This window comes from Asterias amurensis, chromosome 8 (assembly GCF_032118995.1).
Source record: "Asterias amurensis chromosome 8, ASM3211899v1".
Lineage (NCBI taxonomy): Eukaryota > Metazoa > Echinodermata > Asteroidea > Forcipulatida > Asteriidae > Asterias > Asterias amurensis.
The window spans coordinates 14937269-14963587 of record NC_092655.1 but is presented as its reverse complement, the minus strand read 5'-3'; the positions used below and the strand labels follow the sequence as shown (position 1 = coordinate 14963587).

At 38.8% G+C, this 26319-nt stretch overlaps 1 protein-coding gene across 6 annotated transcripts; it reads right to left on the bottom strand.

Moving 5' to 3' along the window:
* Positions 1-1857: 1857 nt before the first annotated feature.
* LOC139940624 (galactocerebrosidase-like) lies at positions 1858-25817 on the bottom strand. Of its 6 annotated transcripts, XR_011786477.1 has the most exons (16): positions 25644-25817; positions 24871-24939; positions 23931-24083; positions 23200-23364; positions 16222-16388; positions 14256-14373; positions 13056-13218; positions 12588-12721; positions 11703-11792; positions 10429-10521; positions 9789-9930; positions 8967-9141; positions 6740-6897; positions 6237-6313; positions 3440-4533; positions 1858-3244 (listed from the first exon to the last, which is right to left on the bottom strand). XR_011786477.1 is itself a non-coding variant. In XM_071936966.1 (15 exons), exons 1-15 carry the CDS (start codon positions 25785-25787, stop codon positions 4390-4392), a joined length of 1992 nt encoding a protein of 663 aa, XP_071793067.1. In that variant the 5' UTR covers positions 25788-25817; the 3' UTR covers positions 1858-4389. The 6 variants fall into 6 exon arrangements, 5 of the variants coding, with proteins under 5 accessions (XP_071793067.1, XP_071793066.1, XP_071793065.1 ...); XM_071936966.1 differs by lacking the exon at positions 16222-16388 and adding an exon at positions 21093-21259 and having other exon boundaries at positions 1858-4533; XM_071936965.1 differs by lacking the exon at positions 16222-16388 and adding an exon at positions 18000-18166 and having other exon boundaries at positions 1858-4533.
* Between the last annotated feature and the right edge of the window lie 502 nt (positions 25818-26319).

The following is a 26319-nucleotide window of genomic DNA, read 5'->3' as shown; positions in this document are numbered from 1 at the left end:
CTTATGAACGCTCGGATTTTCTCATGAATTCTCAAAGGGTCTGGGAGCGCCTATTCTGATCACGATTTTGCAAAGAAACGCTGCGCGTCAGCTTCATTATCTCGTAGTTGTGCACTGACTGAGCCAAAAGGGAATTAATGACTTGATGAACTTTTAAGAATGTTCATGATCAGTCCATGCATCAAACAGTTCATGACATGTTCATCACAGCAGTTCATGAACCAAGTTCATGAACTGATCCATTCCAATAATGGACAAGTTAAAAAGGTTTTGTGTGTTTTCATAAAAGTCAATTTATAAGCTTTCTTTGCAGTTAATGAACTCTAATGAATAATCATAACTCAACTGTGTATTAACTTAACTCCCTGTTTACAAATTGGTATACATTTTTCTTCTAACTTTAATTATTTCCAGTTTCTGTATGTCAGTGATAGTAGTGATCATTAGTATCATAATTACCAAGCACTTTACTCTGACAAATTTTTTTTTCTGCCCTTAGGTGTACAGTAATTAGTTTTAAAAATTTCAATTTATTTGCCAGGTTAACATTACGCATTTATAAAATAAAGACATTGATCATGTGAAACAAGAAACAACTGTGTGATGTAGAATGATCATTGTAAAGTAATAGAAAACACCCTGCCCTGTAAAACACTCTGCATTGTTTTTTTGTCAAATGAAAATGTGCCTGTGTGAATTATGATTAATTTTGTTCACCTAAAAAAACTCGGGCAAAATCCGAGTCGGTTTCCCTTGATTTTGAAACTTGGCACGGTGACAGTTTTATTAAAGAGATAGTTACACAGTAAGTAGTAGTGTTTGTTTTGAAGAACATCGTTGGTTATCAACTCTTATTCTAGAAATTAAAACGTCACTTTGTATACAATGAAGTAGTCAACATTGGAAGAATTTTCCCTGACGGAATACAATATAGAAAGCGTTACGATAACGCCTCTTATAGTATTCCATTTTGGGGGGTCAAGCGTTTGAACCAAAAAGTGAACGATATCAAATTGCATTGTAGGGCCTACCAACTGCTGTACTCCTTACCGCACTTATAAAGTTTTATAGCCTACATATTCCAGAGTTGAATACGGTCCAAATGGAAAGAACATAGTCAAAATAAGAAACATAATTCCTTTAGACACACAATCTGAGATAATAACTGCGGTGATGCTTCTTACATTCATTTTTTTGGTACATGGGGTACATGGGTATAGCCAGTTTCTCTATTATCGGCTAAGCTATACTTTTCTGTGCTTATAGCAAGTTTTTGTGCTTACCGGCATAATGAAATTAGGCCTAATACATTCCAGTCTATTTCCTGGCAGGCAATACATTTCACTGCTCATGATGAACAATTTTGTATAATAACGACCAAATATAAGGCTTGATTTCTAAATGTTGGTCAATTGTTTTCTTTTCTGTCTCGTCTCATGCAGTGTTTTTTCTTACAAGCTATTGCTTACCAAAACGGCCCGTTCTCTGTTTGCTTATTTATGTTTACTCTTACGTAAAGAATTGTTTTGATTTACTCCGTAATACACGTAACTTTTGTTATTCTTTTATGAGAGTATGGAAATAAAATAATGAGATCAACTCTACCGTGCACAAAAGTGTCAAGCCGTAATGACATGAAATTTCACCATGCCATTGGCAGCGACACATGATTCGTACACACACGCGCGTTGCTGGCAACATTGATGGGACCAACTGTTTTGAAATAGGGGTGTTCAGGGATATATTCAACTATGTGTACATGATCTACTGTACAGCGGGCGCCGCGGTTCTTATAATTTAATACCCCATACCATACCTAAAGGATTGGAAACAAAACCATCATTTTCTGAATATATATCACTTGAACATTTATTAATAACAAATTGATCAAACATCATGAGAATCAAATGAAACTTTTAGTTGAATGAGAGTTTAAAAATATTTGTATAACACATAGAGCAAGGTTCTTGTAACATTTTACAATAACAAATATTATTTTGAAAGAACTATTAACAATTATTTTTTACATTGTAACCAGTCACAGGCTTAAGACGGCTGTACAATAAACTTCTGCATAAACAATTAAACAAATGCCATAGTATTGGCTTTTGAAGAAATCAAGATAATGAGTAAACATTGACTAGGCTATTCGTTAACTTGTAATAATTAATCACAACTGTGACAACAAGGGATCCGTTCGAAGTATTGACAACATGTGTGTATTCAATTTATCCCCCCCCCCCATTAAATTTTGTATTTAAGTGTTCTTTAAGGTTATCACGAAAGCCAGAGTGAACACACACACCCGTACCCCGCGTACACATGAATCCCCACACAAGGAATGAACTGGTCCAGCGACCCACGCGAACCTACAGCAAATCGTGGCGGGCTAACAACAATTTATGCGGTTTTTAAACGGCTATTTTCTCATGTTCTCTTCAACAAATCAAAACTTTATTGACACAGATTGAGCTACAGTGCATTGTCTTTATAGTGGCACCTTTATTGTGTGAAAATTCAAGAGAAAAGGGAGTCAAAACTTACGTGTAGTTAAGCGTCGATTTACGTCGTTCATTGTCTGTCGGAACCGTCTCATATTATGTTTGTGCACAACTAACTACTGACGAATCATAAGCACCGTTTCAAGTTCTATCGGCAAATAGACAGGGGGTGAATATGGACCAATAGCATTAAGCTTTACATAGCCATTTAGCTGGTGTTTAACCCCCTCTGTTGCTTGTTGAACGAAGACTTTGCACTGCGGATTATTGGAGTTAGCGTGTTTTGAGATTGCGGCGAGCCACAAAATGTTGGGTTTTGACAGCGTTCCTTGATCCACACAACTTCTGAGAAGATTGTGTTTCAATCAAACAAAATGACAGAGGATCATTGTTTAAACAAACTGAAATTTCCACAGACAAAAGTTAAATATTTGTTTGTAAGTTCCTGTGGTGATTTAATTTCATGGAACAATATTTCAAGAGAAGTCTTTCACCGTTACCCTCTGTAAACCCTGTAAATTATTTGTAAATCTGTGAACTTTTGTTATTTTTTCTGTACCGAAAGTGTATAATGGCTTTAACCAATATACAGTGAGGTGTGTTAGCACTGTATATGAGTAGCTATCTGAGCTCTGTGAAACAAAAATAACAGGTTTTTTATATTACTCGGGTGGGATTTGAACCCAAGCCCCAAGTGTGTCAATGGGTGTACTATTGTGACCTAACATACACTCATAACAAACCTAAGAAACTTTAAAGGGATGCTGCAGTGAATTAAAATAAAACAGTTATTTTTGCTGTCATTTATTTCTGATATATGTATTGAACATCAATAAAATGTGTTTTGTTTATTCCCGACATATCTGACTTGTGTAATTAGCAAATAAGTCATGCCCCCCCCCCCCTTTTGTAGATTGTTACCGCCCCCTACCATCGACGTCACATCGGGAATTCAAACATAACGTCGGCAACAACAGTCTGGTCCCTAACTACACGCGCCTAGGTACCAGGCCACACAGTGCACACGTCTCTATATGCACACAGCCAGGGGGCCCGATGGCTCGGGTTACCAACATGACGTCACGTTTATGCAAATGAAGGCTCCCTTTTAGGGGCAGGGTAGGTTCCCCTAATCTCTTGAAAACCATTTTTAAAATACTTGCGCATTTAATAAAAAATAGAAAAAAATATTTCAGGTTTAAAAAGTCATGTTTAATCGTTTAAATGAATAAAAAAAAAAACTGCAGCCTCCCTTTAAGATCAATCAGACAAGGGTCTGGTCTGGAGGTTTGACATCTGCTCCAGCAATGCAATCGTGGGTTTGACAAAATTGTATATTATTTTGAAAACTCATATCTTGAGCGACACTCATATTGCAGTTGTATTATTTTTTATAAGTACTGGAGGGAGAAAATCAATGGAAGTAGAAGTTAAATCTGAAGGTATTTTTATAATTACTGGAGGTAGAAAATCAATGGAGGTAGAAGTTAAATCTTAAGGTATAAAAGTATAAAATTTTTACTTTGATTTCTTTTAATTTTGATGCGCTAATTAACAACATTCTTTTCACCGATTCAAGCACTGACCCCAACACCTTGTTTTTGTTTCAACAAAAACTTCAGTCGAGTCGTTATTGTCATTGCATCAAAAAGTGCTTTGCCTCGTGACTTAATAGACCTTCATCACGGTGTGGCCATCTTAATTTTACTCCATTCCAACTCATTGTTACTAAACTGAGAATGGACGAAGTAATAGTCTGGTGCCATGTTTGTGCAAAGAATGTTAGCATTTAATATAGTTATGGAAACAGGGAACATGACCACGATGGTGACAGCGTGATAAAGGTCTATTCAAAGCTTTAAGTAACTTACGTAACAAAGCTTATTTTTTATACAAGTTTAAAGTTGTCAAATTGTGCCCACGTATATTCAGGAGTTCCTATGGCAACGAAACCTTTATTAGGGATTCCGTCTTTCTCAAGTTTAAGGCTGAACAAGAGTTTCCCTCCAACAAATCCCGAGGCTTCATTGTCCTAGAAAAATGGAGAAGCAGAAAAAAGAAAACACTTTATTTAATTTATCAATTAATGTTTGGGAAGGGTAAAAAGAGCTTGTCCGTCTTTTGTATTATTGGGACGCTTATTTCAACACTTAGTTGGGATGAAATTTGACTGGTTCTCAGGTGTTACAATCAACAAGGTTGCCCAAATAACCTCTTTATAACCAGTCTGTTTATAACTGGAATGTTGTTATAAGAGGAGAGCAAAACGAAGAAACACAAAACAGAGATTGAGAATCAGGACTTCAGAGTGTTCTCTTTATAAGCAGAGCCTTTCTTTAACAACAATGAGCGCTGATTGTATTTAAGGCAGTGGACACTATTGGTAATTACTCAAAATAATTATTAGCATAAAACCTTTCTTGGTGACGAGTAATGGGGAGAGGTTGATGGTATAAAACATTGTGAGAAAAGGCACCCTCTGAAGTGCCATAGTTTTCGAGAAAGAAGTAATTTTCCACGAGTTTGATTTCAAGACCTCAGATTTAGAACTTGAGGTCTCGAAATCAACCATCTAAACGCACACAACTTAGTGTGACAAGGGTGTTTTTTTCTTTCAATATTATCTCGCAAGTTCGATCACCGATTGAGCTCAAATTTTCACGGGTTTGTTATTTTATGCATATGTTGAGATACACCAACTGTGAAGGCTAGTCTTTGACAATTACAAATCGTGTCCACTGTCTTTAAGAGAGATTGCTTTAGTTTTAAAATAAAAGAAAACCTAGTGGTTTGGCAGACTGAGAACATCATTGGCTTGCTTTTTGTGGGTTCTGGTGCAGTAAATATTATTATTTAAACTGTTCCTCCCTTGCAAAAACTAATGAAAATAAAAACACCAATTGGACTACAATTCAAGTTTGTACATTTTCTACAACTGATAGGCATTTTCATCCAAGTTTCGCCTAATTTGTTGTCTTGAGTTTACAACCTACAATTAAAGACACTGGACACTATTGGTAATTGTCAAAGACCAGTCTCCTCACTTGGTGTATCTCAACTCAACATATGCATAAAATAACAAACCTCTGAAAATTTGAGCTCAATCAGTTGTCGTAGTTGCGTGATATTATAGAAAGAAAAAAAAACACCCTGGTCACACAAAGTTGTGTGCTTTCAGATGCTTGATTTCGAGACCTCAAATTCTAAACTTGAGGTCTCAAAATCAAATTCGTGGAAAGTTACTTTTCTCGAAAACTATGGCACTTCAGAGGGTGCCGTTTCTCACAATGTTTTATACCATCAACCTCTCCCCATTACTTGTCACCAAGAAAGGTTTTATGATAATAATTATTTTGAGTAATTACCAATAGTGTCCACTGCCTTTAAGTAGATGCATAATAAATATTAAATTTTAGAAGAATTGTTCACTCCTGGGATTGTATACTTTCTATAAACTGAAATGCACTTTATACCCACAACCTTTGACCCAAGAGTTTCCTCTGTTTTTATTTATTGTAATAGCATTCTGCACTAATGCTAAAAATAGTAGTGCCCGGATCTCAGACAAAAGTGTCAAATTTCACTGACGCGCAGGTACGTCCAAATTGTGTGTCTACCCGCAAATAACTACACTAACAGTGCAGTTTGGTTCAATGATGTGTATGGCATGTTTGTCTGACAGCCAGGTGTTTTAGACAAAAGTGACGCCATTAGACTATATAATGAATAATTTACCTTGATAAGTAGCTGCATGTTAAACCAGGATCCAGGATTAACGTTGACTTTACCAGTGCTTAGGCAAACTTGTCGATCTGAAAAATAAAATAAATACCAAAGATATTTGAGTCACTCATAGAAAAAAAAATGTCAAATTCCTTTACCATCTGTGTAACCACTATCTATTATGCCTATAATTATGATGTCTAAAATAGTGGTAGCGATGGTTAATTGTAGGCTTCCAAATGAGTCGTTTGAGTGAGTGCGTCACTGCGCACATCAATGCTGGTATAAAGTGGTCCATCGCGACTCAAATAAATGTGGGCACTTGAACTTGCTCTAGGTCTAGTGTCCTGACCTGATATTTAAACCCCCAGTCTGATGACTCAGCCATCAGAACTTAAGTTTTATAAGCTAGACTGCCTGGCCATGACTCGCCACAAGTACTTGCCCCAAATTCAAAACTACGCCACTAAGCAATCTTCAATCTCAGAAGGTAGGGCAATACATTATTGACTTACCTATACCATTGTAGACGGAAAAAGTTGCATTTGAATAAACCATGAAGAATAAACCAAGAGAATGACGGACTTGGCATCCTCCTGATTTGATTCTGTGAGCCAAGAATGCACCACCATTGGCTCCGATAATAACATCTACAGCAACATTAATGTCTCGCCTAAAATAAATGAGAGAAGACAAAGTAAAAATGATTACACAGTGCATTTATGTCGTGCTCTAAAGAGAACAAAGTGCCTTATACAGTCCTGATACCTGTGTCCTTGAGCAAGACAAAAAGCTGGTCCAGTGTGTTGTGTAGCGCAGGTAAAAGAACCTAGTGCACTTAATAAAAAAGATCAAAAAAGGAAAAGGTTCGCCACGCTGTTTCTGGTTTGATTGGCAGCATACTGCATGTTAAAGGCATTGGACACTATTTGAGCTCAATCGGTCATCGAAGTTGCGAGATAATAATGAAAGAAAAATAACCCTTGTCACACGAAGTTGTGTGCTTTTAGATGGTTGATTTCGAGACCTCAAGTTCTAAATCTGAGGTCTCAAAATCAAATTCGTGGAAAATTACTTCTTTCTCGGAAACTATGGCACTTCAGAGGGAGCCGTTTCTCACAATGTTTTATACCATCAACCTCTCCCCTTTACTCGTCACCAAGAAAGGTTTTATGCCAATAATTATTTTGAGTAATTATCAATAGTGTCCACTGCCTTTAAAGCAACTGAGCGTCAAATGCGCGCGCAGCTGAGGAAGCCATTATTATTATTATTATTATAGCCTTATTATTAGATGATGTGTGAGGCACAAAAGCTGTGCACTACTGATGTAACTATTGGAGACGGAGAGACGCTTTGTCTGAAAAGGACGGCAGGGGAAACAAGTTAATCAGATGATTCCGGGAACAGAAAGGTCTTTGACTTGACGAGGCCCTTGAAAACAGACAACAGCGCTGCCTCAGTGAGACTTGTAAAGAGTATGGTCAACAAGCAAGACACAGCAACTACTTAGGAACTGTCTTGAACCTTCTTTTTAGATCTAGGAATTCAAAGTCAGATCAAGTCTGAGGATGATAGAGTGCACGACTCACTACATCTTCATTGAAAATATTATCAATATTTAAGCATATTAAATCTGACAGATGTGAGGGAGCTCGAGTGTGGCGAATTTTGTCGGTAAGATTGAAGTTTAAAAATAAAAATGTACTGCAACGGCGACAGGTCAGCCACCCCCCCCCCCAAATGTCATACCTCTTAGAAGATGAACAATTTAAAGTGTCGTATTGAAATAATGATGGTGAAAATACTTTGATATACTAGCTTTGAACTAAGGATGAACAAAGCAAAATAACTGTACTTCATATATACTCATGATTCAGAGCCAACACTCCCACGTTGTTGTACCCACATGTTTACTATTTATTTATAGATCATGTGACTCTTGTTTACAATAAGTGTGACCCTGTACATTCTTTCAGTATTCTGGCAGGCAAGATACTACACTGGTCCTATGAGAATGTTGACATTTTGTGTCATAATTTCCACATAAAACCAAGAGTTATGAAAGTAAAAGCTGCTCAACTTTTGAGATGTGCCCCCTTTCATCATATCAAAATTTGGTTAGAATTGGACAGTGCAATCTCCATAAAATATAAGATTTTATGTTTTCTTTCATTGCGCTGTGTACAAATCATGCCTGCAGGAAGTCCGGGCTCGGTGGCTCTTTTGTAAACATGTGATGTCGCAGGTCACATCGTCTATAGTTTCTTCCTATTTATCCACACCATGCTAAGCTTCAAACACCCGAGAGGACCAGTCAAACATCACTTCAGCTGGTCCGACTGACTACTTCAGTGAAGAAAAGCATCTCTACTAATAACATGAACATATGAACTAGGAAAATGGCTAGGGGACCAGCGAAATGACATTAGCTAACTGGTTCTTTGCTGGCTAGTTGCTGAACAATTATCAGCAAACCCTGCCATCTTGATTGAGAATTGGGCCAAATTTCATAGAGCTGCGCTTAAGCAGAAAATAATGCTTAACAATTATCTGCTAAGCAGAAATGAGCAGGATACCAGTCACAGATTGTACATGTGAAATGGTAGTTTAGCTGGAAAAATTAATCTGGTAAGCAGTTTTGTTGCTGTGCTCGGCTACTTTTTGTACTAAACAGCTCCATGAAACTGGGCCTTGGTCTTATTGCAATGACGCAATGACACCACGAAATACACATCTCACCATGAGTAATTGCCAATGACAGAGACGGGTGACCTTGCTGCCTCACACCAGTACACAGGGTAGTCTGTCACCACTTGCTCCATCACGTATTTGTGACTGGAATTATTGCTGTCGCGAATCTCCCATACTCCGGCTTGGTCAGCAAAATTACTGGCTTCGCTGTACAGCGGATAATCTGCAAACATAACCCAGTCAATTCGGATAATAAGTTGTCTTGAAAACTCTCCGTCTCCTCTTGTGTGGGAAGAGCTTTGCATTTCTTTCTTAATGTTTGGTTTGAATTTGAAAAGTTGCAAAATATGTATACAAGTAAATCTTTAAAAGTATGTGGCAACTTAGCCCAATTTCATGATTCTGCTTACCGTAAGCAAAGAATCAGCTACTACTAATGCAGGGCATACCACGCTTACGTCTAGCGTATTTTAGAGACGAGCAGGGACTCTTTGCTTGCGCTTGTGCACTAACAAACGTTACTGGGCTTTCTTCCCTTACACAGCTAGTGCAGAACTTTTGCACTTACCCTGTAAGCAAAGAATGGTGATCACGAAAGCAGAATTTGGAAGTAAGCAGGCGGGCTATGAATTCGGCGGCACCTGACCCAATTGGTCCATTTGGTATTTGTAGCCCTGCAGCCGATTTCACGAAACGCGAGGATTAATCCTATCTCGATATAGGACGAGTAACTAGTACTGAAAAAAAATTAGCATTAATCTTAAGGTTTACATGTTACAGTGCAAGGCTGGGACACGTTCGTCCTTAGTCCTAAATGTTATCCTACATGTAAGTTAGGAAGAGTTTGTTGAAATCATTGGCTGTACTTACTGTCAAAGTTGTCTGAATAAGGCAGCGGGAACGGCTTGGATGGAGGGGGTGCCTGGTAGCTTCCTTTACGCCCCATGACAGATGTAGTGAAAGTGTAAATCTCATCAGGTCCAATTGTGAAGGTGAAGCTTCCTTTAACAACCTGGAAACCAAACAATGAGTCGAGTAGGTATCAATATAAATGCTAGCTTAGTAGTTCAGAAACCCCCAGAAAGATCTCATTAAGCAATAAATGTAGCCAAGCACAAACAAATAATGCTCAGCAAAATATGAACACCAGGCAAATTATGGTTAAAAGCGTTTGTTGAATTCATAGAGTTATATATAAGAACTAGAGAGCGCACTGGCCTAAATACGTGCCCCGGCATGCGCTTATGCCGCCATTTTCTAAGTTGACAAAACTAGCATCTCACAGCGTGTGTTTGTGCGGCCATTTTGTAAGTTGAACAAACAGCATCGCGTGAGCGTTCAATAAAAAAAACTCAAACGTATATTTCATATTCAACGTGCATGCAGAATGACGCGCTTGTCATCTTGCGGTCCCGTGGCGTTTGTGCACGAAGCATCACTCGTGCGCCCTCTAGTTCTTATATATAACTCTATGGTTGAATTACACTTTTAATCGAACTAATCCATTTACCTTAATAGGCTTGTTTTTCACGAACATAGATGACGGTTGCTGACCATCAAATCGAAGCTTAGAAGACCAAACATTGAGGGTGCTTATCTTAACCTGCAAAAAGGAAGCCAAAAAGCAAACCAATTCAATTTACATTAATTCACATTGTTTGGTTAATCACATTTTCCAGTATGTTGATCAACCATTTGAAACCTTTCAACTTGACTGGTTATGTATGGTCATAGTGGCACATCTGTGCACACTTTTATACACATATTGACTGGCAATGAGGTAAATAGTGTATGTTAATTCCCCCAAGGGACTTTGAGTGACCAAAAGAGGGAAAAGGGTCCCTTATCTGGTCACTCACAGGCCCGAGGGGATAGACGTGCACCATTTACCGAATTATAACAGTCCGTATGTGTTTTATAACACACCTCCGTCGAATGTGAAATAAGACAATTTAATTTCCCCCGGGATTCAGTTACTTAGTTGTTCTTAACGGTTCATGTCAAGCCAGGGTGCTGTAACCAGTCAAAGACATAAACGTGTTTCAGCCAACCAGAATACACAACAAGCAAGAGGTGTGTTATAAATACAAAAATTGACTGCTTTGATTGCTATGATTAAAACTATATAGCTTCCGAGGTGATCCTTGGCGCATTCTATTAAGAAATTTTCCCAAGTCCGTTGAAACACATCAGCGAAATCAACAGGCATATCACTCGGGTGGGACTTGACATGCTCTAGTGACCTCATTGCCGGTCATGGGTTGTCTTGGCCAAGCGAATAAGAGCACCAAACTCAAGCTCTGATGTTTCTGTTCAGCAGAGTGTGGGTTCGAATCCCGGTCGTGACACTTGTGTCCTTGAGCAAGACACTTAACCATAAGCTTCTCTCCACCCAGGAGTAAATGGGTACCTGTGAAGGCAGAGACGGTTCTTGTGATTGATTAGCCTTTAAGTGCTACGTATTTGGCAGCACAAGCTATATACAGTACTCCCCAGGAAGCTGACATAGTTTAAGGAATGAGTTATGGCCCAGTGACCAGGGGTAATAATATTGAAGAGCCATGAGCGTCACTTCATGACGGTTCTGAGTGAATATAATAAGCCACTATTATTAATAATATATGTTTATTAAGGCATAAAAACTGTTGAGCAAATTTACACATTCAAAATGCTGGTTAAGTAAGGAATGGCACTATATTTGTATCGCTGCATGGACTAATGGTGATGGTGATATTGAGGCTTACATGTAAGTTATACATTGTTAGTTTTGTTAATTCTACTCACAAAACTCCCTTGGAGGTTAAAGGTCACATTCTGAGCTGCTACATCATACGGTGGTAAGTACGGTCTGACACAGAGAGAATGATCGTGAGTCTGCAGTGGAAAAAACATATTATCAATCAACACACAAAGAATTTTCATTTATTATTTCTGGTTGTGACGTAGACGGGAATAAACAAGAGTCAGCGAGGTGATATAGAAGCCTTCGTGCATCACCAAGCTAATCCGCCGCCCAGTACTTAAGCAGCATGCAGCATCAGAGTCCAGCATTCTCCAGAAGACGATCAGAGCATACTGATCGAAACGTCAAGTTAAACCAACGATTCTTTTCAGAACCACCCCAACTCATTTAGAGATTATATGGTGTTACCGCAAACTCTTCTATATCTTATCTCCACCATGCAAAGTTTCAAATCCTACTTGTCTCAAGGTGAATCATTTTCTCACGAAGGATTCTAAACTGTGACGGAATTTTGTTTTCAAAATATGTATTTGGGAGATTGAAATAGTCTCTTGAATATTATTAACTTTGTCTTTATCATCAACTTTATCAATAAATTGTTGTAGTACTACCCTTCAATACACCCTTGCATACACAAAATCAAGTCCCAATTTCATAGAGCTGCTTAAGCAGAAAACATTGCTTAACAATTTGTCTGCTAAGCAGAAATGAGCGGGATAACCAGTTACAAAAATGTGACATGGTAGTTTGGCTGGTAACCTTATTCTGGTAGGTTTTTTGCTTAGCTACTTCTTTGAAATTGGGCCCAGAGGTGAACATTCTCTTTAACTTCAGTTCATCATGAACAGAACATACTACTTATAAATCAAAGAAACTTTAAATTTTTTCGTAAGGATTAAACATTCAGAAGGAGGGTGGGTTCTTACCATGGTCTCAACAATGATGGTAAGATTAGTCCCATCAGTCAAGGAGACAAAACTGCCTCCTTTGTCAAGATGCTGGACCCCTGCACCGTGTCTTAAATACATCCATCCAGGTTGACTGAACTGGGTTGTATGAGCTGAAAATTAATCAAATCGTAACACTAAGTTTTGTTTATGTTCTTCAATCATGTATAATACATACAAGAGCCTCATTCTATAACAATAGAATAAATAGATGTGTAGTTCTAGAAGGGGAAAGGTTCGAATCCCACCCAAGATAGGGTACGTCAGGACCTAATCCACAAACAGCACAATAGATTGACCGCTGTGATTTAAATAAAATAGCAGTATACAAAGTGCATTTTTGTATTGTATTGTATTGTATTGTATTGCATTGTATTGTATTGTAGGTTAAACAAACGAAAAAATTAATACTCACAAAGTAGGAAATGAACAAATACTTTGGCTTACCTGTGATCCAGATTGTATCTGTGACATCATAGTATCCACTCCATGGTTCATTTGCAGTCATTAGGGCGGTGCGTTTGTATGGCAAGGCATCGTAATATGACGCCACAAGGTTCCACGATATCGTACATGTCATCATACCATTCACATAGTTCTGGTTTAAGATCTAGTGTTGGTGGGGAAAATCAAGAACGGGTCAAATAATCAGAAAAATGTGCAGAGTGCATGTGCCACTGTGAACATTTTGCACCTTGCAATCAGGGAGAGTTTCAGAATGGCGTTCAACACAACAGGGTAATTTATGTGAAATTACTCATCAGAATACTATACATGTAAGTTATAAGTTGGAATGCGTCCAATAGGCTTGATGGATATGGGACGCAGACACGCTATATTTTTTCTGTGTTCCACGAGCGTGTGATAAGGTATTTATCTTCAAGCAAACTTGACGTGCAGTTAGAATACACAAGACCCAGTGTGTGATATAAGCAGTGCAATATAGGTTTGTTCCACCAACCAGAATCAAGGTACCAACCTACTTGAAAATAAAGAAAGATTGGTTTATTTTTAGGGAACTTTATGCAGTAATGAGGCTGAGTTAGCAGCTCTGATGTGACATTAAAAAAACTTTAAATACATTAGGTTTTCTTATTATGGACATCAGGTAAATCAGACAGAACTTGAGGCCCCCTTGACTTGCAAATTATAGTAAATGATTTCAAAGCTGTCAATTTTGACATTTGATCTTTTTTCAGTGGTCTGGTTCCTACTTGTTTGAGTGTGTTACAAATTGGATTTTTCCCCCCTACAAATCTCTGGGGGATCTTTTCATATTCACTTCAAGAAGGGCTCCAAAGTCTTGTTATCCAGTCATTTATCAATAGGTAGAGTCCTTTTTGAAACAGGGAAACAAATTTTTCAAGTCTCTAACTTAATATTAAATTGTGGTAAAATGCCACTATGGTTGAATACACCCTTCACTGCAATTTTTGACAAGAACCAAAAACGTCAAATGGCATCACTCTTCATATGTAATGTCTGTACATTTTTGTATTGAAAACACATTTTGACTGGTGCAAAAATACCAGTCATTCAGACGTACAATCCAATTTGTTTTTGATGCCCGATGGATCATGGTTCAAGATTAGCTAAAGTAAATGCAACCACAATGATGGCACAATTCGTTGTCGGCTATCAACTCACTCTCGCCCAGCAACCTGCTCCGATGTCATCATTGAATGTGCTGAAGTCCTCGGAGGACCAAATTGTCTTTCCAGTTTCCAGAGTGTAGTTGGTGACTGTGGTACCAGGATAGTGCACACTACAGCAATGCAGACAGATTAGGAAAGTATTAAGGACAGCAGGTTTGAAGTGGAATTAATCGGCAAAACATATGTGTATAAGCATAACAATATTGCAAATACTCGGTACATGCACTAAAGGCGAAGAATGAGGTGCACGCTGGTTGAGCTAGCAGTCAAGTTTGATCGCTAGCTAGACCAGCATGTATCTCATTCAACAGTTAACGTTTGCACAATGGGTATTTGGTAACAGGTCTTTGTAAATGAAAAATAAAACAGTGAACCATGCACTGCACTCACAACATAATAGCGAAGTGAAAATGAATCTATTCACAGATGTCCTATCCTTTTTTTTGTCATTTATAAATTTAGCTTGCATTAGAAAATAATGAATCAAACATTGCCAATAACTTAGTATTAAATACTTGGTGCTTTTTAACATCAATCAAAGATAAGAAGCAAACTCACAGAAGTATTGTGGTAACCCAAATTAGAAAACATGATGACAAGTTGACTATCAAAAAAAAAAAAAAAAAAAAAAGACCTAGGATTGTTTCTTTTTTCTTTTTTCTTTCTTCTCCTGATTTGGAGAAGTTAAACAAGAAAGACTAACATGCTAAGTAAACTATCAGTTATTTTGAATTTTTTTATATAGAAGCTGATGCTACATGTATTAATTCAATTTTGTTTAATTTCATGACATGTCGCTAGTTCTGCAATATGGTTAAATGTTCTTAAATGTTGGCACTAGCAGAATCTTTCTCAGAGTCTATTGTGTACATTTTCCAAACAAGTACGACCTGTGCGATGAAAAACTGAGTGTGGTTTAAATAAAGATGTAACATGCACTTGCAAACCGAAAAAAACTTCACTCTCCACTTCTGTTAAAACAAATAGGCCTATAATACAATTTTGTTGCCTCAAAAATCAAAGGATAGTTATGTTAAGGATGTTGTTATGCAAAGCAAGGAATAGAATGAGAATAAAGATAGTGCAATATTTAAGGGAAATTAGGGGTAAAGACATGTTATGAAAAGACGAAAAGACTCAAATCAGCCCCAATGCTGCAAGAAATGTTTTTATTTTTATTTTTTATTTAATAGTTTGCCATATTTATAAGTTCCTCTTTTTGACCTTGTGGTTTCCTGATTTACAAATGTTTGTAATAAATGTTATTCTTTACACATTCATTTTGACTAGAAAACAAATTTGTATTGTCCAGTGTGTTTGTTTTGACTCGCCTGGCAGTGTTTTAACTAGACTGATGGGTAAGTCGTCAAATTCTGTCGCAGTAATAGCATTTCGACTCTCTCTGCGACACTGCTGGTTTTCTCGCTAGAAGGTTAGCCCCGCGATACAAAGTCTGCTCCTTGCGCTTTGCAGTAAAGGGGGAGTTGAAGGCGGCAGCCGACAGCTTCGAGCGAGAGCAGTGATCTCGCGGGAACCTTATTCTATCGCAGAGACCTGAATCATTATGCCACGACTCAAATATCACTGCGACAGACCGTAAGCGACTTGTACACATGTCTATGTTTTTGTAATAGACCGATCCATTAAGTTTCGCCCACAACGCACATGTGAGCGAGAGCACGTGAGCCTCTCCAATGCCTTTCTGCACAACTCTGCCGCGCGCACCAAGCCTACGCGCGCGCATGTGGGACCTTAATTGTCGGACCTTCGTTGCACTGTGATTGGTCAATACGCAATGGGGTGGAGCTTAATGGATCAGTCTATTGATGTGCAGGCGACCACTTAGGTCAAACTCTGGAAGTATAAAATCTGAATAAAACCTGACTGACTTCGCATTCACATCTTGAAGCATTTGGCCATGTTTTGAGTACTATGGTGAAATGATGTTTATAGCGTACCCTATAACAGCAACATCTTTGGCAAGTTCTCGGTCATTGTGTATAGCAATACTGATGAGTTCAAGATTATCGGCAGCAACAATTAGTGTCCCTTTCAGACCCCTCTGATCAAGCGTTTTACGTAGGAGTTTGATGTATGGTAAATTAAAGGGTCGTTCGTTCCATATCTGGAGCAAAAATACAAAAACCATGACTGTTTGCGTATGAAATTAAATTTTCAAAACACCAGTCTGCTTCTTTGTTCAGGTAGGGACACCATGAACACTGGGCCCCTTCATCAGGGACATCTTGAAATTTCTTCCACATGGATTATTTTGCAACCTTCAGTGCCAACTTTTTGCTTACAGGTAAAGGCACTTGACACTATCTGTAACTATTCAAAATCATTGTTGCCATAAAAACTTACTTGGTAACAAGCAATGGAGAGCTGTTGATAATATAAATCATTGTGGGAAATGGCTCCCTCTGACGGTAGCGCAGTTTTTGAGAAAAGGTAATTTCTCACTCCAATATTAAAATACTTTAGCTGTGAAGCCTTTGAATATGCATCTAAAAGCACACGTAATTAATGCAAACAGGGTGTTTTTTCTTTCAATATCGCACTTACAAATTCGATGACCAATTGAGCCAAAATGTGCACAGGTTTGTTATTGTATGCATGTTGGGGTACACCAAGTGAGTAGAACACATGGTCTTTGACAATTACCAAAGGTGTCCAGTGCCTCTAAAAAGCAAGAGCTACGAAATGGTGCCCTACCTTTTATAATCAATGAACCCTTGCACAACAAGGCAGCGCACTTTGTATACACACGCCCATCCTAAAAGGTGGAAATGGTAGACATGCATTTGCACGAGGTGCGTTTCTCGTGGTGCAAGGGGTCCAATGTTTCTTAGAAAGTCAACATGTATAGGGAGAGCAGACAAGAAATGTTAATATGCATCCTCACAGCAGCTACATGTGTGTAATACTTCTCAGATTCCTTGCACAACAGGCAGTCCACTTTTTATACACACCTAAAAAGGTGGAAATGGTAGATGTGCAATGGGTTAGGGTGGGGGTGCTTTTGTAGTGCTGCAAGGGGGTCCACTGTTATTAATAAATCATCAGGTATAATGAGAGCAGACAAGAAATGTTTTAATGTACCCTCAAATCAGCTACATTCATGCATTAGTTCGCAGATCCCTTGCACAGTGCACAGTGAACTCACACACAACTCATGGTGGCACGGTTGGCTTGTGCGTCAAGTGCTCGCCTCTCACCAAGGTGACCCCGGTTCGATTCCCGGTCGGGGCCATATGTGAGTTGAGTTGTGCGTTGGTTCTCTGCTGTGCCACGAGGGTTTTCCAGACTATCCGGTTTTCCTCCCTCAGGAAAAAAACAAACACTTTCGATCTTGGCTGTGCTCCGTGGTCATAATGGGTTGATGTGGCTGGCAGCTGAATGCGCCCTTGCATGCCTGCTTCTCGAACACGTTGTAGCCGCGTCCTTTGCAATTCAGCTCTTAGCTGCGAGTAAGGATGATTAGCCCCCCAAATTATTATTATTATTATATTATTACACCCATCATCCTAAAAGGATGGTTACGTGCAGAGTGCGGAGGTGTGTTTCTCAGGGTGCCAGGGGGCCATTATTTATAGAAAGTCAGGTATAGAGAAAGTAGACAAGAAATGGTTAGATGCATCCTGCAAACAGCTACATGCATGCGTTAGTTGATATCTATAGGGGAAAATGAAACTTTGCTTCAAAGTACACTGGGAAAATTAAAATGGCCGCCTACCCAATGATTTGTACAGCTTTTGCCAAGACAACATCTTTTAAGATATCTTGTGCGATCTCAAATTTACCATCTGCAGCTACTACAGTTACACCGCCCAGCCCGTTCTTGTCTAAGGTAGCTCTCAGATTCTTGATGTATGCGATACTATATGCTCGTTCGTTCCAAATCTGGATAAGGTACAATTAATTGCATTGTTTCCCAACAGGTCAGTTCATATTGTTTTTAGTTTTTAAATCTACCAAAGCTAAACAAAATTGATAAAAAGTTGGCAAACTTTTCTGTGGTAGAAGCTTGGGTATGATGTCTTTGTCAAAACTTACAGCGTGCGGCGATGTACTGTTAAACATTATCGATCATTTGCCAACTCGCTTTAGTCAAGGCAAGGTTGAAGTGCACAACATGACACTAACAAATGTTATCATGTTTTTGTTTTTTTCTTGGCATTGCAATAATTCTGAGAGTGATGGGTGGCATGCTGCACGTGTCACTATGGACTTTTGCTAGCTCAGGCATGGTGTCACATGCAATTATGTCCTCTAAGCAATACTATCTGGAGAACATTATTGCATATGCAAAAATGTCCGCCGGACGGTTTTGCATATGCAATCGTGTCCGCCCGGACGCTGCTGCATAATGCAATTGTGTCCGCCCGGACACATTTGCATATGCAGTTGTGTCCGCCCCCGTGCAAAACAGCCTTGCAGTAAATTTAATGCCCTCGGTCGACGGAACACGTTTGCGTTTTTGTTGACAAGCTAACTAAATGCATGTCATGAATGACATGGGAAATGTTCTGGCGTTGGGTATTCGCTGCAATCATAAATACGTGAATATTCATGCTGCATTACGTAGGTTTTCAGTGCATGCATTCTCGCTCACGCGCGCACAAGTATTATGTACAGTCATGTACATGTCCACTGGACGGTTTTTGCATAGCCCCGGACACGAATGCATATGCATGAGTGTCCAGAGCGGACAGTATTGCATGGCGGACACAATTGCATCTGACAGATGGCCTTTAGTGAAGCATATGCCGCACCCCCAGATGTCAACCTCAACCCTAAATATCACGCACACAAAAAGACCAGTGCTACATAAGCCGCTCTCGCCGGTCTTTTTTCGTGCGAGACATCTGGGGGACCGCCGTCGCATACGCCTTGATTCAAGGCTAGCCTAGGCGCAGCACAATGAAAAGTCAGACGCTGATATTTGTTGGGTAGTCGCAGGGTAGACATGAGGGCAGCTTATGAAGCAACAAAAATAAAAAAGCATGGCAATGGATTTCAGGCAAAGCAGATTAAAGGGACACGTTGCCTTGGACTGAGCGAGTTGATCTACGAAAAGTGTTTGAAACCATTTGTTATAAAATGCATATGGCGAGAAAGATGTTATATAAAATAAAGTGTAACGATCCAGACAAAATATGCCTAAAAAAATTGCAGTTTTCCTTAAACGTCGTTAACTAACACAGCAGGTCAGATTGGGGACTAAAATACGTGACCCGCTACGTGAAAATGAGTCAGATGTTGCCCAATGCATTATTTTTTATTTATTAACTTTTTACAATCTTTATTTGCATGGTTAACCATGAGAACACTTACCTTTAGGCTATAAATTTTGTGATCGTACTTATGTCTAATTTGTATCCTTTCGCGTGCAATGTTAGTTTAAAACATCACTTTACTTGTAATTCGTTTTTCAGAAAAAAAATGATGTATTGGCTAATTTCAAACGGGAGTAACTCAGCAACGTGACACTCCCCGAAGCTTAGACATATATATACCAAATTACTGCTGCTGGTGTGTTCTTTCCAGCCATGCATACAACTCGATTCTTGAAATTGTCAACATCTGACTCATTTTCACGTAGCGGGTCACATATATAGTTATCTTCGTCAATAAGTGATAAGTTTTTTGTATTGTATTATCCTCAGGTATTTCTAGCATTGTCCTGCCCGCCTTCCTCTTTATTTATTTTAAACACTGCATTTTTGGTATTGACTTTGTATTGCTTTGGAATGTCCAGTATGCCCGGGTACCAACGAAGTGGGCGTTGGCTGCTTAGCTGATTCTAGTAGTGAAGACCAATGGGTCAGTCCTGTTCCTGTTTCCTTTGAGTTCAGTTCAAGTTTTATTTTAGTTCTGCTTGTGTAATTTTTCGTAGTCATTTCCCAATACCGCAGAATGCCCCAGTAAACCGCAGAATGACTCCCATGTGTACGGACGTGTAATAAGTAATTACGCTGGTGTGACTTACATATATGTATTGCTGGATTTGTCTTTGAAGTGTTTTTAATGTTTAAGTTTCACTCTATACCAGTCCTCACAGTTATTGCTTGTTTTATTGTTAGATCTCGTTTTGCATTTAAAGTTGTTTTCATTTTTGATACTTGTCTCCCTCCTCTCAAAAGTGTTTAAAATGTGCATTTTCATGCTATTTAAAGGCAGTGGACATTCACAGTTGGTGTATCTCAACATCAGCATAAAATAACAAACCTGTGAACATTTGAGCTCAATTGGTCATCGATCTTGCGAGATAAAAACACCCTTGTCACACGAAGTTGTGTGCGTTTAGATGGTTGATTTCGAGACCTTAAGTTCTAAATCTGAGGTCTTGAAATCAAATTCGTGGAAAATTACTTCTTTCTCAAAAACTATGGCACTTCAGAGGGAGCCGTTTCTCACAATGTTTTATACCATCAACCTCTCCCCATTACTTGTCACAAAGAAAGGTTTTATGCTAATAATTATTTTGAGTAATAGTGTCCACTGCCTTTAATAAGCTATTTATTTATTTGTTATTTATAGTTTCACCTGTGTCACTTCATAAAAGATGGTCTCCGCCGTCTCCTTTATACTGTGCATGTCACATAAAAATTTGACTCCACAAAATGGCCGACCATGTTACATAGTTCGCAAAGTAAAACCACGCACTTTTGAGGCATTTTTGTGTGGATCATTATATTCTACTTTTAAAACATCTTTCAAACCATATGCATCTCATAACGAAAGGTTTCAAACGCTTTTCCTGGACCAAATTCGCTTGATCCAAGGCAACAGGTTTCTTTAAGACATTGAAATCTAAAAAGCCTACCCAATAATTTTAACAGCTGCTGCCAGTGTATGATTCTTCAAGATATCTTGACTGATTCGGAATTTACCGTCCGCGGCTACTACATCAACGTTATCAAGGCGTGCTTTATCTAATGCAGCCCTAAGTGCGATGATGTAAGCAATGCTGTGCTTCCTTTCATTCCATATCTAGGCCATTCAGATATTGCAAATCAAATAAAAATATGATGCCTCCATTGTTTCCGACTCTGAAGTTGATGGGGTTTGAACTGTAGAAAGTCTGTGTGCGCAAAGCTAGGGTGCTGGCAGAGCAAGGTTTGTACCCAAAGACATAGACTTGTTGACAAGTCGTTAAATGTCGTTGAAATATCGTTCTGACACTCTCTCAAGCACTGCTGGGCCCCGCTAGACTACTGCTCTCACGACTACGGTCCCAGTTAAATGGGGAGTAGGTAGTGGCAACCAGCAGCTTTGCACGAGAGCAGTTATCTTGCGAGAGCAGTATTCAGTTGCAGAAACATGCATCATTATGCCACAACCATGACTCGACTATCTCAGTGTGACATTCCCCATTAATGACTTAATAATAATAATAATGAACGGCACTTATATAGCGCTTCACACAACAGTCCCGAAGCGCTTTACAAAAATTAATGAGTAAACAGGTAAGTTTTCTGCAGATGTTTGAAAATGTTCTCGTTCGGAGCAGTTCTGATGTTGTGCGGTAAGTTAAGTTATTTTCCTTATTACATTTTATGCAAATTAAATCTCTTTCTCAATGATTCTCACAAATTCCTCAACAGGTCAGAGTCAGCATGTCAGGTAAATTGTGTAAATCGATGAGGAAGATACTCAAAAAGATGCTTTAAAAAAGTATTAAAAAAAACACAACATTGTTTCAATGTCTTTGTGCACAAAACCTTTTAAAAGCTGCCAGCATCCCAGCAATGGCGGCGCCACATGCGAGCGGTTCGGTCTATGGTATACAGGAAGACGTTTAAATTAAATTTAAATTCAAGTCAACATTTATCTCATACTATTCTCTCAAGCAGGCATGTGAGTATTCTATCCATTAAAAAAGAGGAAAAGAGAATACTGTGCAAGAAAAACAGAGGAAAAGATTTAACTATACTTTTATACACAGAAAGTAAAGGAAAAAAGGAGGAAAATTAAAACCCCAAAAGAGGAAATCAGCTGACACTATTGGTATTTGTTGAAGACCAGTCTTCTCACCTGGTGTATCTCAACATTATGCATAAAATAACAAGCCTGTGAAAATTTTATCTCAATTAGTCGTCGGAGTTGCGAGATAATAATGAAAGAAAAACACCTTTGTCACACGAAGTTGTGTGCTTTCAGATGCTTGATTTCGAGACCTCAAATTCTTAACTTGAGGTCTCAAAATCAAATTCGTGGAAAATTACCTATTTCTCAAAAACTACGTTACTTCAGAGGGAGCCGTTTCTCACAATGTTTTATACTATCAACCTCTCCCCATTACTCAGTACCAAGTGAGGTTTTATGCTAATAATTATTTTGAGTAATTACCAATAGTGTCCACTGCCTTTTAGAGAGGAAATCTCACATGCCTACTTAAGATAATGAATACAAAATATCACAGAGCAAAATAATAGCAACATTCGCAGCCATAGTCACTAAACCAGGTACGTATAGCTTTTTTTCACATTGCTAATTAGGGTACAATAGACCTTATAAATTGACGTCATAAACCAAAGATATGCACAGATTTGTTTGGGCGGTCCACAGGATTGGCCAATAGACCCTAGGCACAACGCGCATCTACTGTCCATTTTGGGTTTCAAAACGTGAAAAAAAAAAAACAGAAAATGGTAGACGCGCATTGTTCAGAGGTGTGTACATGAGTAACCACGTGGTAACATCCTTTTGTCCAAAATGGCGAACAGCAGAGGCGCGTGCAAATGCACTGCACATTTTGCAATGGGTCTTTAAACAACCTCCTTTTTATCTCCAGGCAAGGGCTCTCTACTGAAATAGCGTCATGTGCATTTAAGGTGTATTGTTTAGTGCTATTAGGATCTGAACAAAAATGCAAAACAGTAATATTGATAGTTTTGGGAAACGAAAAATTGAAACTGCCATAAACTTACACCGATATAATCTATGGTGAGATTGTGATGGGTCTTGGCTCCCTGTATCCACCGGCTAATGTAGTCCACAGTGACATCAATGTTAGCATATGGGCTATGGGTGCCGTTCCCAATCCAACCAGGAAACGCCCAAGGGAGGCCATAAAGCTTGATGTTAGGATTCCGCTGAAACATGAAACAGCAGTAGACGGTAGTAAGGAATCAGTGAAGAAATAGACTTGAAATAAAAATCAATAATGAATATAGCAAAGCACTACACCCTCTTATAGTCATAGTATAAACGCTGTTTTTATTTAAAAACTTTATTTCAAAAATATGCGGCCACATTTTTTAGCGAGTGATTGGACCGGAAATTCAAAACCGGGTACCCAGATTATTCGTTGGGTACCCGGGTTCCAGTCACAGGCTTAACTTGTGATAACCCCTAGCACCAAGTGGAATGCACCTCCACAAAAAGTGCGTCAACCATTTCCAACATTTTGGGAATCAATTCCTTTGTGTAGTTGACTCCCAAAATGGCGAACAGGATTGGCGCTGCTCATTGCTTGTGCAAGGAGACAATGGGAGACTTTTGAGACACTGCGGCAGCAGACGGAGCGATCCTTTTTTTTCGCGACTCTGAGCATGCGCGCACATGCTCAGTATAGAACGCGGAGGTCTGAGCATGCACACTACTGGCGAGAACTGTGACAAAGGACAGTCTCCCGTCACAAGGACTACATGAATCGTACCTTCTTGGCCTCTTTCATGAGCCACCATTCATAGCCTCTTTGATAATTCTCATCATCTGATGTGTGCATGTGAGATGATTCTGTTCCGTCAGTGGACTGGGAGTCACCACCAATCTCCACCTTCAGCAGCGTCAGTGATGCGCCAAAGTTGGGCTATGAAGTGAGAAACAGACAGACACCGAAAATTCAAATCATTCAATAATTTTTTATTTAGCATTCATAACTACCTAAGACAGTTTATCCATTCTGATCGGTCAAGAGGGCATCACGTGCGGGTGTTTGAACGAATGATATAACATCAGTAAAAAGTGTTGAAACATGGGCGTGACATGCGAGCTTGCACCTGTGCTTATAAGACAGTTTCTTCATTTCTATTGGTCGAGAGCAACGGCTGGAACAGTTGTGCCACACCATGAGATATGCGTGAATTTTGAGATCTTGAAATCAAATGCGTGGAAAATTACTTCTTTCTCAAAAACTACCTTACTTCATGGAAGCCGTTTCTCACAGTGTTTTAAACTAACAGCTCCCCATTTATACATGTACTCATTACCAAGTAAGGTTTTATGCTACTAATCATTTTGAGTAATTACCAATAGAGTCCACTGCCTTTAACCTGGTAGTTGAAAAGCGGCAGTCGCAAGTAGACTAATATCAATATTACAGCCGCGCCCGCGACACTTAGTCGCCTAGGCCTAGTAGTTAACATTGCTACAGTGATTTGTATTGTGGCAGATCTACACTTTGCTGAGCAGCTTAGATTGACAAACATCCTAAGAATAGATTGATGTGTAGCTTATCGGGAAAAAATCCAACACATTCATGTAAGCTCTATCATTTCTTATCCTCTGCACTCTGTGAAACACAGGAAAACATGAAACAAGGTTTCAATAAATTTGTGTGTTAATGGTCCTAAAATTTTACATATTTGAATTTTTACCTTAAAGAGATAATCCAGAATCTCTGATCGATACGGCTCCGAATAATTCACCAACAATCTTGAAGTGGCCTGCACAAATGAAATTAATTCTTGCTTACATAGTAAAGTATAAATTAGCAATTAATAATATAAAGTCGTAGGGAAGGAAGTCGTTTGCTGTCAAACAGTCTGAAAACAAACTAGTGTAGTAACGTACTTAGTAGGAGTCTTAAATGACTGGATGGCGGCACTTGTAGTAGGTAGTACTCTTGTTTTTGTCTATAGATAGATTTAATTTCAGATACATTTATTTCATGTCAACATCAATCAATACATTGTGATAACATTGTTCAGAAAACATATAATAACTTGTACTAAGGAAAACTTAATCCAGTTAATGAACAATAAATAGACAACAGTTTGACATTAACATGTATGTAGGAACAAGAAGAAGCACTAGCAGTAGCAGACATTTTGAATGGTGTGATTTTCACCTTTTGGTGACCCTTGCTTGGACCAAGTTCAAGTTGGACTTGGTTGGAGTTTTTAAACTTAAAAAGACTTTTACTTTTGTTTAGTACTGTAACAGTATACTATGACTAGGTAGAACCAACACAGCTTGCACATACCTTGCATCCTTGCAAAAGGTCCGAAGTGTCGTCATACGGTCGTAGTAGGATTAGGTTCAACAGACAAGACATAAATAATGACAAAATAATTTTATAAAATAAACCACTTCACTTGATTATCATTTGAATGATATTGATTGATACAAAGTTGATTTAAAAACTTACACCACCACCGCTGAGACCACCAATACCGTCATACCGCCTTCCTAATCCACCTACATCACTAACAACATACGGCAAGGCCGAATGCCTAGAAATAAACTCAAACAATAATCCCAAAAACAAAATTTGCAGACGTGTTTTCCCCATGTTTGTTTTCTTTAACCACACACAAGGAAAGGTCAGGTGGTGATCAAGTCAGGTGACTTCTGATCTGGCAATACAATTTAAAGGGCGCCCTCTTTTTTTCCGCCGAGTATGTACCGCCGCGTAAAGCCCCACCCCCCCCCCCCCGCCCCCAGGACAACTTTATTTATGGAAATGCTTGCTCACAAAATAATATGATTGTTTCAATAGGGGATCGTTTTGTAAAATCCACAGAATGCTCGATTTTATCAATAATGGACAGGAGTGATATTTTTTAAGGGGAATTCTGTGATGTTCTTTTCAACTTTAATTGGAATTCAATGAGTTCAACCTTAGCAGTATGGCGCTTCCCGGATGCATTTTTTTTGGTGTCTGCTCCTTCCCAAAACTGCCATCCTCAAAATTTCCCAAGAATTTAGGCTTGAATTATTTGGCTTGAGAATGGGAGGAAAGCCTCTGGAAACTGGCAGCACGTTGGTTTGGGAATATCACATTTTTGGGTGTTTCTTTTTTCTTCTTATAGCAAAAATTCCAA